Raw genomic sequence first — 13,473 nt, 5'->3', positions numbered from 1 at the left:
ATTAATTTTATATTAAAAAATGGTTTATTATATAAAGGTAAAGGTAAAGGACTATCCAATATCTAGAGTTGTTCAAAAGTGACCCGATCAGAAAACTCGAACCGAAACTGAAAGTAAACCAACTCGAATATATGTTCCTTTTTTAGCTTTATCGAATCAACATTACACGATCCGAAATTGTACCCGAACCGGTTGACAACGGAAAATGGGAAAATTGAACCCTAGCTGTAATCGATTTTTGTAACCGATACATAACCGTTAACCGAGATTACCCGAACCTAATAATGACTGGCCCGAGTCATATATGACCTGAATCATGCTCGAAACCGAACTCGATCCGGCTAAAACCGATTTACCTGAACGAAATTTAAATCGAACTGCTGTAAACCTGAACAAATTTTTAACATAGAAGTATGATCGACTCATATTCAATCATCTTATTAGTTATTCTAATAAAGTGATAGATATTTTAATAAATTAAACTTTATAAATACATGGTTTGTTATATTTAGAGTTAATAATCAACTGTCAATGTTTATTTAACTACTTTTAATCGAATTAGATGAAAATTAATAAAACTTTATAATTTTAATTTCTAGTTAAACAAGTAAAAGTAACAAAGTAATAATGATCACTAATTGATTTGCATTTTAACTATTTTGCTTTTAAGTACCCGATCTGTACCCGATATAACCGAACCAATTATCAACCCATGACAACCCGAGACCGATTGACGCACGACACAAACTTCAACCGACACCGAACCGATGTTAACCAGATAGCTCGAATAACCGATCTTCCACCAAACCGTGACTAACCGACCCGACCCGAGTGTAATCCGTCGCAACACGCATCCGAAAAATAACCGATCCATAATGCAATCGAACCGAATGACATCCGTCAGAAACCGATCCGATCACCCGAATGAACACCTCTACCAATATCCCGCACAAGACAGAGTTCAGGTGGGGGATTTTTCTTTTTCTTGAAAGAGACGAACATATACCCGGTACCCTCAAAGAGGGAGTAAAGAGGCATGCGCGCAGTCAAGAAACCCCTTAGGTGATACCTACGCCCGGTAGGAGTTAATCCCCAAACCTGTTGCTTTACATACAAATGTTCTATCAATTGAACGACAAGTGCTGTTGATGATATGTTTATCAATATTTAGGTGATTTATATTACAAGTTAACAATCATTGCTTAATCATAAAGAAAAAACAAAAAAAAACTTTGTTATAATATGGATATGTATGATTGATTTTTCATTAATATATTGTACTTCCTCCGTTCTATAAAGCAGTTTACATTTGCTATTTTGGGGTGTTCTATTTGTTGGACACATAAAGAATATTTTTATTTATATCATACATTTTGGACAAAAATAATATTGATCATCCTCATTTTAATATTTTAATCAGCTAGTCTCTTGACAGACGTATCTCAAGTCTCGTCCACTAAAAATTAATGCATACTTACTATATTCTTAATGCCTACTTACATTATTCTTAATACTTACTTACTGTATTTTTAATGCCTACTTTCAATATCATAAATTTCTACTTACATCATTATTAATGCCTACTTACAATATTTTAAAAAATATGTAATGGGCCAGCCCACTTAGAGATGGTTTCTCAAAAAGACCGTCTCTCACAAGAATTTATGTATTTTAATTATGCTTATGAACTCCACATATTTTCCACTTACTTTATTTTTATATTTTTATATTCTTTATGATCCCCATATATTTCTCACTAACTTTATTAAAATATAGGAAATTTCACATGGTAGCATCGAACTTTCATGAAACGCCAGTGGTAACACTTTTGTAAAATTTTTCCACATGATAGCATCTAATTTATCCCTTATCTAACTATCGTAGCATTTTCCGTTAAATATTTGTCAATTTCCATTTATTTACCGTTTTCACATTTCTACCTATTAACTGTTTTCAATATTATTACTTCTCAAAGCTACCAAACAAACAAAAGGTGGGATAGTATACCGAACGTTGGATATTACGTCTTCGATCCTCTTTATTAGATCCAACAATACTGGAGTTTCAAGTGGACCACTGTCATTCAAGCAATAAAGACCGCACTAAATATTGAGCAGATTCCAGAACAAAAGGAAAACTAACCGGAGTCAGTACCATACCACACCATCATACCTAATAAATCCTGCTTATAAAACCACGGTCCACGGTCCGAGAGTAGATGACATACAAATCATACCCGTACCCTTTGTAAGAGAGGGCAACAGGAATGTCATCAGTCACATCGAGTATCCTCCAGCAAATAAGCCGAAGAAAGACATTGATTTTGCAATACAGAATTCAAGCGGGAAAAGCTCTAGAAGCGTCGACATCTAAATCAAAGGCCATTTGAAACAATATAGTACCATAAATTTCATTATACAAAACATATAAATGACAACAGTACAATAGTTTGTGGCACAAATTGCCTAATTTATGCTCATAATTCCAACAACCACTTGTTAAACCAGAAAAACACTTGGCATGAAAGGACATTATTCATCCTAGGAGGCGCTTGGATAGCAAAAATTCTGCCAAGCAAAAGAGTAAAGCAATACAATACAATTTAGCTCTGCCCAGGTTGCCATGGTTGGTACCTGGTCCAGTCCCTTTGCCCGGGATTAAGAGCGTGGCCTTTCGAGTGGTATATATACTCATCACCCTCTCCGGAAAAGTTTTCTTTGTGATCAATTCCATACCTGCTCGGCTTCAACATAAGAAGCTGCAGCAATGTTATCTCTATTCAGTCAGATTTTTTTTGGTTCCTATAATACTCCAATTAATCAGGTATAATAATATTTAATATTCTCTATTCTACTTCACAAACTAACCTCATCGCCGGTGCGATCAGTCATATAGTGAAGCCAACCGTGCCATTCTGGCGGTACCTGAGAAGCATTATAGCGATTTTTACTTGCATATTCTACCCACCTGTGTCTTCCTATAAAAACGTCAACAAATAGATCAGGCAAAACCATTCATTGCAAAATTTAGGTGTAATACAAGCAACACATACTCGCCAGGACAATTGGTGTTTATCTGGCTCAACACACCACAACTATCAAATTCTAAACCATAAATGACTTATTTCTTAATCTCATCTACACAAAATAAACATCATGCAATGCTGTCGCAGAGAGAATTCTAGAATTGGAAACATCAACACTTTGCTTATAATTGACCATTCATATTCAGATTATTCTGCTTCAAATTTATTAGAGATCCACACTTGTTAAAATTCCTGCAACCCTCTTACATCTATTAATAGATAGCAATGGCAGTAGTACAAGTAACAATGAGATGCAAGGAGGCAAGTTTTGAACCAAAAAAATACAGATTAATCTTTTGCGATTAAGGGTATTGCAATGTTGTTGATAATTCCACTACCCTTCAGGTATTCAATAAGCTTCACAATAAGGCTTGGTATAAGGATCAAAATTAGATGCTAAATATGACAATTATTTGGAAGTGAGTAGCAATGAACCCAAACAAATAGGTTAATAAAGACAGAATGAGAGGTTAATGGTAGGGGTAGCAAACAGGAGAAGACGGAATCATAAGTTAATTTGGAAATTGGATAAGAAAGTGTAAATCTTATTAAGGAATGGATGGAGTAGTAAAAAATAGAAGATATAAAACTGAAACCATCTTCAAATGTGCAGGAGATCCATGAACTAAAAAATATGCGAGAACCACAAACCTAAAAAGATAAATTAAAAAACTGACAGTATCCATATCAGAAGGGGGAACAGCTGTAATACGGAGACAAGAATAGACTTACCAAACTGAACATCTAGCTTCTCATAGTATTTATTCCCAAACTGATCAACACCGACAACCTTTGCCCCAATATTGTGGATTTTAGTTTGCCTGAGCATATAAAAAGTAAAATTAGGTAGCTATGAACAAGTTTTACAGCGCAGAGCAACAAAAAGATAAGAACCAAGGTAAAAGTAATTATTTTTATTTAATCCCAATGGATCAATGAACAATAAACTTATAGCTAAGACCATTTACTGGCAACTAAGCTGAGAATTTGCTTGGGGTCGTATTGTCATAGTTATCAACCAAATACAATAAACTGCACACAAGTTATAACTACTTTTTATTACCTCAATGTCAATAAGTGGTTTCTACCTAGGGAGGGGTTTGGGAGATCGAATGTATGCAATCTTACTCTTGTTAACGATAACACAAATAAAGAGGTTGTTTTCGATTGAATCTTGGTAACAAACATCACGTACAACTTCACGGTATAATGAAGTGCACAAATTGCCAGAACCATAATTCCAAAAGATTGAACCAGCTACATAAATATATCAGTTTTAATGGTCGTCCACAAAAATTCTTTTAGACATTTCACTTTTTTACAATCTCAATCTGTAAGTTTAAATCATTCATAATCCTGTCCACTCCTACCTCCAGGTTACCTTCGATCTTCCTCACCCTTTTTTCTTAACTCCTCCAAGTTTCAACTTTCTATCTTCCTTACCGGTTTGCAAATACTTTGTCTATGCACAAGCCCATATCATTTTTAAAAATTGTTTTTCATCTTTTTCTCAATATTTACGACTCCTAAATCATTTTTTATATCTTCATTTTAAATCATACCCTCAAAGTATGTTCACTCATCCATTGAAACATTTACATTTTTGCTACTCTCGTCTTTTTACTATGATCTGTTTTGAAAGCACAATATTATTATTGATAATGGTAGTGTTGGTCAAATGGTTGTTCGGTAAAATTTGTCACTAAACTTTAGCACACCTCAACCACATAATAACCTAGTCGCTCCCTTATTTCCCCTCCCCCCCCCCCCCCATACTTACGACTCCTAAATCATTTTTTATATCTTCATTTTAAATCATACCCTCAAAGTATGTTCACTCATCCATTGAAACATTTACATTTTTGCTACTCTCGTCTTTTTACTATGATCTGTTTTGAAAACACAATATTATTATTGACAATGGTAGTGTTGGTCAAATGGTTGTTCGGTAAAATTTGTCACTAAACTTTAGGAGCACACCTCAACCACATAATAACCTAGTCGCTCCCTTATTTCCCCTCCTCCCCCCCCCCCCCCCCCCCCCCCCCCCCCCCCCCCCCCCCCCCACATACTTAATTCTATGATTCACAACTTGTTGGATGTCCACACTACTTTGAAATATGAACCTAAAGTATTTAGAGCATTAATTATCTTTGCTTTATTTTAGTATTTACAGTTATGTTTGATTACAAACAACCTATTAATTCAGTATTTTAGTTATTTCATTATTGTAATTCGTTATTTTATTTTCAATATTTTATGTAATCAATAAATGTACCATAGGGGTGTTCAAAAATATCCGACCTAAATTATCCGATCCGAAATATACGGTATTCGGTTTTAAAAACGGTTATCCGATTTTTGAAAATCGGATAATTCGGACTTTTAAACCGGTCCGGGATGGAATATTGGCAAAACCAAACATCCAGTTTTTTAGATTTTTATTATTTTTAATTTATATAAATATTTTTTATTTGCTTAGATTGTTAAATTTACTAATATGTACAATTCTCAATTGTAATTAAGTTATATAACTAATTTATTTTTAATTAATTTACAAATTTAAAAATCCAACTATATTTCCAAAACAATTTGTATTCAAAGTTTAAAAAATAAGCCTGTTAAAAAAAGAAAACAAAGTGAGCTTAAATATTTATGTGAAAAAAAATGCAAAATTGTTTTAAAAAGCCCAAAAACAAATAAAATTTGAAGACTAGATACTCGGTATCCAATCCGGACTAAACCGAATATCCGAATTCCAGTATCCGATTTTTTCGGACCAGAACTGAATAGTGATTTTCACCATCTGAAAAACGGGTACCTAGATTTCCGAATCCGAATAGTTCCGGTATCCGATTTTGAACACCCCTAATGTACCGCATGGTTCAATAAGATAACACAATTATTTGAAATAAATATTCTAGCTATTAACACTTGTAGTTTAAAGGCATGCAAGGTGCAAGGGATGGAGCACAAGACCAAAAGTAAACAAATTAGAGCTTCTTGATTGGCATGTGAATTGAATATCATGGTAGGTGCAGCATGATTGCATCATTTACTCATCAAGCTTCAAAATGACGTCATTCATCATGACGTGCCAATTTAAGTCCTTTATTCATTTATTCAGATTCATTTGATAGATTCGAGTTCATCCAAGCCCACAAGGATTTGAGCGCAAGGTCAGTCAAGACTCGATCTTTTTTACAGATTAAACGCTCTTAATAGTTCTATCCTATTCCTTTTGGATCAAGCTTTGAATAAGTCAATTACTTAGAAACGATCATCAAAACTGGCGCATGAAGACCTATTCAAACTTCACACTTCTAATTTTTAACTACTCAGTTTATTCTCTTTTAACTTCTCTTTTAATTTCATCAATTAGCTTAGTTTAGTCACATGTTGAGTCTTAAGGCTTCTCAAACAAGTCCCTTGCTTTCTTAGCCACATGTGGAGTCTTAGGGGAGAGTAGAGTAACAATAGAAGCTTGGGTTTCTATAATAGAGTAATGCATGAAAATACTTCCAAAAGTCTAAACAAACTTATAAAATATCCTAAATATTTTATGTTTATTTTAAACTATCTTCAAATATTTATGTTTATTTTTAATTTTAGTTTTGTAGTTCTATAAAAGGATGTCATTTATCAATGAAAAAGACAATTTGGAATACTTAGAAAATTAGTCTTTCGTTCTAAAACCTTTATTTTTGAAATTTCCTTTTACGATTGGAAATACTAGAAACTGTCATCCTAATAGAACCTAACCAATTCTAATTTGTGTTCTTGGAAACTTATTTATAATTTATGTGGTGCGTTTGTACAATCAGGAATTTGTTCTAAGATTCTTGTACAATCCTTTGGCCTCACGCCACAAATTATCCTTCAATTAAAATCATTCCACATGCCATTTTAACCAATAAAGCTTTCATCTTTCTTTTTGTTTCCTTTCACATAAATCCTTCATTAATCATCAAAATTTCTATTTTTCCTTGGAAATATTACCCAAAATAATCAAACTTTTTACTGATTTCCCTACAATAATCCTAACTTTTGATTAAACATGAATAATCCCAACTATTAGAGGTGTTTGCTAAGAATGCACCAAGATAACCTCTTACCTATACAACAAGTCATTTTGCATAAAAAATAAAAAAAAAAAGTAAATATAAATTTTAACTTTTAATTTTTAATAATTTTGATTTTTTATTTTATTTTTCCTTTTATTATAGCAATTAACCTACAAAAACTGGTCCCATTTCGACAACAATGTTCCTGGATAAGTGACCATAAAATTGGAATTATTCATGATTGATCAACGTTGGGATTATTGTAGGAAAATCAATGAAAGGTTAGATAATTCTAAGTAATTTTTCCTTTAACCTATCCTTGACCATACACCATATTAGTCATTTTGACAAAATTTGTCATTTTTTATCTATCTTTCAATCATAAAATAACTCACAAAAATAACAAAATAAATCCCCTTCAATCAGCAAAAGAACACACTCAAATCAAGTAATCCCTTAACTATTTCCTCTTCTATAACCAACCCTATTTGAGATCCTAACATCAAAGAACTCAAATTTATCTTATTTACCCACCTAACTAATCTATTAGCTTATCCTAAAAAATTAGTCTAACAACCATTCAACAAATAATCTACCTTGATTAAATTAATTGAAGCTTCAATCTTTACCTATTAATCCTTAATTCCCCATCACAATAAATTATCTTTAACTCATTCTCATCCATTATCCATTAAAACATAAAAGCTTCCACTTTTACCTTCAAAGCACCCAAACACAAAACGACATAGAAATCTTGAACATGTAGAATCTAGTTTTTCACCCTCGATCCTACATCATTTTCTTCCTAAACAACCCACACGCCAATTTTTCCTTTTTTATTTATATCAAAAACAAATATATTCATATCCCGTTTGTCATACATCACAATCGAAATCCATAATCATCCACTCGTTTATATTCATTGGCTTCATACAAAAACGAGAACCAATCTTTTTGATTCAATTAATTTATTCTGCTCACACCTAGACTGATACAAAGTAAACGCACCCTCCAAAACTTTTTAATAATCTCATATTCCACCTTTGGATTATTTTTTAATAATCCTTTGTGTATTTCTCCCAACATACTCCTTAACTTGTTTAATGGTAAATTTTTTTTTAAAGAAAATTTAAAAAAAAAGGAAAAATCATACCTTTTCCACCCTCTCTTCTCCCACCTATTCAACCACCTTAATAGCCCCCCAGTACCTCTAGCAACGCGACCCCCCTTTCCTTCCCCTTCCCCACCCATGTCACAACCCAATCCTTTTCCCCCCACGCCTTGATGTGTAAACCCCTACCCTCCCCACACCTTCCTCGCCAATAACCCCCCACCTTGCCACCTCCCCTGCGCAAGCACCCAAAACGCAATGATGAGTATCATCGGAATCCACAACTCCTATAATAACCACCTTAACCCACCCCTAATAGAAAATTCAAACCTTAAGTTTAACAGGGGCGACGCACACTAAGGCGCAAAAGGTCTTTTTTCCGAGGCGCAAGGCGAAGGCCAAACTTTTAGTATGTGAGGTGCACAATTTCATTAAACAGCTCTAAAATCAATTTTAAAACATATTTATTGCTTAAAACAACATGATATTCATATCACAATAACATATTAGATCAAAACTACTTTGATACTGGATACGGATACGAGGAGATGGGTAGTTATTAAAAAAAAAAAAATTTTTAAATGAAGTAAAAAATAATTAAAACTGCCTTATTACAAGTTTATCATAGAATGTACATAGTTAATAAAAATTGAATGGGCACGAACTCTTAATTGATCTCAGTGGGACCTTAGAAAAATTAAAGTCTAAAACTTAAAGTACATAAAATAAATTAAAGGAAAATTTGACATTAATAATCCAACCTTTCACCCATATTACTAATAATAGGTAATATTAGGGTATGCTACTAAAAAGTTAAAACAAAAGTTGAATTATTCACAACGAACTAAAAGCAGATATTGAATTATTAGAAAATAATCTAAAAGTGGAATTATTCATTAAGGACAAGCAAAAAGTTGTATTATTAATATCAATTTTTCCTAAACTAAATTTCTAATAGGGAGAGAGAAAAATAGAGAGAATGGGTATATTGGGTAACAATTATCAAGTGGCAAAAAAAAGCAGACTTAATACAATATGGTTTAAAAAATTAATTAATTAGAAGTACTATATAGAACTATTTAATCCCATGTAGCGGGGTATCACATGGGTTATTTACCTTTTTTCGATAAAGTATTTACGTGAGAGGAAAGAGAAGATTTTCAGTTAAGTTAAGAAGAGAGAGAAAGAAAAGAGTTCCATGCTCCAGGATAAACAGATGAAAATCGACACTGAAGAAAGAATAGCGAGTTGAAGACGATGGAGGAACTCTCAATTAAAAGATGATTATGGTGGGCTTTTATCATTGTGGCAACTAAAATCACCAAATTTATTCTCAGTACAGTTAAGTTGGAGCTCTAAATTCAGATATGGGGTTTCAAAGAAATTTCAAATAGAGTTTTAAAGAAATTGCAAACCCTAAAAAATGTGAAATTTGGAATACACAAGGTGCAAAAGGCGCGTGAGGCGTGGAGGCGCATGAGGAGGGCACCCTTGAAGAGCCTCTTGTATCACGTTGCACTTGGACTCAAAAAGGAATTTAAGTGGTCACCTTATAGCACCTCATGCCTAGGCGCGCCTCAGACGCCCCTTATCAAAACACAGATTCAAACCACCTACACACAACCCTAGAACTCACCACCACTCTCGAATTCATTCCAAAACCTCCATACGCAACCCTAAACCAGCACCCTCCCATCCAATTTGGCTAGTGGAAAGCAGCGGCATAAAAGGAAGGGGGATTGTATCAGTGTTGGGATGCGTTGATTGTGGCTTTGGATGGGTTAAGGGGGAGGGTTGTTGGCGTCTAGGGGTAGTTGTTGGTGGCTACGGGTCGTGTAAGGTTGTCAGGTTAAATTATTTTATTTTTTCTATTTATTTCACAAAACTAAAGGGTTATAAGAGGTCATCCGGTCACAAGAGCTCATTATGTCACAGGGTATGCTGAAAGCAAATACATAGCAAAGGTTGGATTATTAAAAAATAATTCAAAGATTTGATTATTTACGGCAAATTGGCAAAAGGTATGATTATTCGGAATAATTTTTCCTATTTCAAAGGGGCAAAATATAACAGCTAAAGTTACGCAGTGAGAATAGTTAAGCTAAACAATGCAAACATAAAGATTAATCAAATTAAGAGGATACAAATTTAACTCTTGCGCAGGATTCAACTTTTGATAAAAGTAGTTTAATCATTAATGACACTCTGATCAAAAGTATGTCTACACTAAACATGCTATAACAATAACACCAATGAAAACAAATGTGAGAAATACACTTACAGGAGGTTGCCGTCGGGAAGACATCTCCTGAAAATATTAAACATCCAATTCAGACATAATAACACAACGTCTAATATTAAATCCAAAGTAATCAATAAGGATTCATCCCAACCAAATTGAAGCAGAATTGATCTCCAGAAAAAAAAAATAATATGAATGACATTCCAAAGTAAAAAAATCAATAAATCAGATCGGAAACCCTAATTACAAAAAAAAAACTAATTCAATTTCGATAGTTAACTACGAAATGGATGGGTAAAAACGTTGGTTAAAGGAGAAGACAGCAAGAGAATGACTTACAAATAACCTTCTTCCCTGAGCTCACGAACGAAATTGGCCAATCCTTTCTCCTTGATGGATTTGAAAACATTTCTGACAATTGATGCCATGGATTTTCTCTCTGCTCAACACTGCGTCCTTCCTTTCTCTCTCCTTAGGTGTAGCAATACCGTGACAGGTTCGGCTTATTTATGAGTTTACAACTTATTTTATGGAGTCTATCTACTTATTTTTGAGTATAAAACTCTTGGTAATGCAAGGAATTTATAGTATGAAAATATATATAAATACATTATAATTTTTTGAAATATTAATAATCAAATAATTAATAAAATACTCTTTCCGAATCAATTTAGTTGTCCCATTTTTTTATTTGGCAAAGTCTTTTTAGTTGCCTCATTTCTATTTTTGTCAATCTTTTTTTACCTAAATATCCTTAGTTCACACAAGTAATTATGAATATACCCCCATATACCTTACTTACCCAACTACCCTTCACTACTTACCCTTCACTATTTACCTTTTACTACTTACCCTTTTTAATGGACCCCACACCATCCTTAATAACCGTGCCCAAGCAAATGAGACATCTAAATTTGTTCGGAGGGAGTATATTAATAAAGAAATAACTTGAGACACGTATTATAATGTTATTAAAAAATTTTTACTTTTTTCTTATTATTGATAGGATAACTTTTAATTTTTAGGGAAACAATTAACTCATAAAAACATGTAATATTTATTAATTGACTATAACTACATGTAATTATCTATTGAAACACAATATTTTCTTATATAAACCAAAAAAATAATATACATGTAAATTTTTATTTTAACTTAGATAATAGATCATCATCATATAATGAATAAACTAACTAATTTGACTATTTTTTCAACTAAATCCTCCCTCCTATCTAGCATAGTTGAAGGCTTTTTAAACTTTATTTGTCTCAATTACAATAATTACTATAAATATATTTTAATATTATTGTATAATATATTATTTATTCACTTTAGTAATGATAATATCAATCATCAATAATCAATCAATAAATCAATAGATTATATTAATGAAGAAACAACTCGAGACATATGTCACAACATCATTAAAAAAAATTTCGCCTTTTTTATTATTGACGAGAAAACTTTTGATATTTAACTTGATATTTAGGAAACAATTAACTTATTAAAACATGTAATATTTATTGATTGATTATAACTATATGTGATGATCTATTAAAATACTTAATATCCTTGTGTAAACCAAAAAAATAATATCCATGCAAATCTTTATTTTAACTTAGATAATAAATCATCATCTTACTCTTATAATGAATAAGCTAACTAATTTGGCTATTTTTTCAACTAAATCCTCTATCCTATCCATCATAGTAGACTTTTTAAATTTTATTTGTCTCATTTATCAATAATTACTATGAGTATATATTTTAATATTTTGTATAATAAATTATTTTTTCACTTTAATAATGATAATATCATAACAAGTACAAAGATAACCAGTAATTTTATATGAAATAGGATGATATGAAATTTTTATATGTATGATACATTTAAATAGTTTGTAGATGAGTAAAATAACCGGTTGATTAATTTTATTTGTCACTTAAGTCAATATCAACCAATGAAAATCTTTCATCTAGCGTGGCTCCAAATGAATGACACGTGTAATTTTTCAGTCTTTTTATTAAATTATATAATTGAATCATTAATATATCTAATTATGTATAATTAAATTAAAAATTATAAACAGTTGGTATCAATAAACTTTACATTAAAACAAATCAAATAAGATCCTAAATGACTGTATTTCAAGTATGTATAATTAAATTAAAATTACCCACCATAATCCGAACTTTAACTCATTTTTCTACAATAATTTTAACTTTTAATTAATATGATTAATCTTAACTTTAGAAGATGTTTGGAGAGAGCAACCTGGGGTGACCTTCAACCTGTTTACATTTTATTTTGTAAAATAAAAAAAATTAATTAATTACAATTAGAAAAAAAAAATTCTAAAAATGAAAAAACACCACTTCCCACCACCACCAACATCAGTCCTCACCGGAAAATTTCTCAAACCTCTGATCTACAACCAAAAAACTCTGAAAAATTTCTACTACTGTGATAGGATGGATTTGTTTTATTCTCATCATCATCAATAACTTGAATTATGTACCTGAATGATGTACTTGCATTCCTTCACCCCTTAGCTTAACAACCTTTAGCCCTTCCTTAAAGCTAGGTAAATGCAAATGAAAATTGAGTAACAAAGACATAAAATTCCAAAAAAAAACACCTCAAAAACATTCCAGAAATGTCAAAATAAAATATAGAAATCCCAACTCTACTAACAATTCATACCAAAACCCCTAAAATTAACCCAAATCACATCAAAAATTAGTGAGTGAATCTTCTGTATTCTGTTTGTTATTTTTACACTAAAAAACTATATTTTCTGGAAAAATACCAGAAGAGCTTGGATTATTCAATGGCAAATATGAAAACCACCCATGAAAATTAACATCAAAAACTACTTCTCCATTAAAGGGACGTAAATATAAAGGAATTTCTTCTAGAAGAAAAAAGAAGGGTTTAAGTAAGAGTTTATCAGAGCTTGAGTTTGAAGAAT

The 13,473-nt window shown here is 32.0% G+C and overlaps 1 protein-coding gene across 1 annotated transcript; it reads right to left on the bottom strand.

The window, feature by feature from the left end:
• Positions 1–2,384: 2,384 nt before the first annotated feature.
• Positions 2,385–11,065, bottom strand: LOC130818750 (probable NADH dehydrogenase [ubiquinone] 1 alpha subcomplex subunit 12). Its single transcript, XM_057684948.1, has 5 exons — positions 10,842–11,065; positions 10,542–10,568; positions 3,818–3,906; positions 2,868–2,977; positions 2,385–2,758 (listed from the first exon to the last, which is right to left on the bottom strand). The coding sequence occupies exons 1-5, from the start codon at positions 10,928–10,930 to the stop codon at positions 2,603–2,605; spliced, it is 471 nt and encodes a 156-aa protein (XP_057540931.1). The 5' UTR covers positions 10,931–11,065; the 3' UTR covers positions 2,385–2,602.
• Positions 11,066–13,473: the final 2,408 nt, after the last annotated feature.

Source organism: Amaranthus tricolor, chromosome 1, assembly GCF_026212465.1.
Source record: "Amaranthus tricolor cultivar Red isolate AtriRed21 chromosome 1, ASM2621246v1, whole genome shotgun sequence".
NCBI lineage: Eukaryota > Viridiplantae > Streptophyta > Magnoliopsida > Caryophyllales > Amaranthaceae > Amaranthus > Amaranthus tricolor.
The sequence above is the reverse complement of the archived record's forward strand: the minus strand, read 5'-3'. Positions and strand labels throughout refer to the sequence as shown.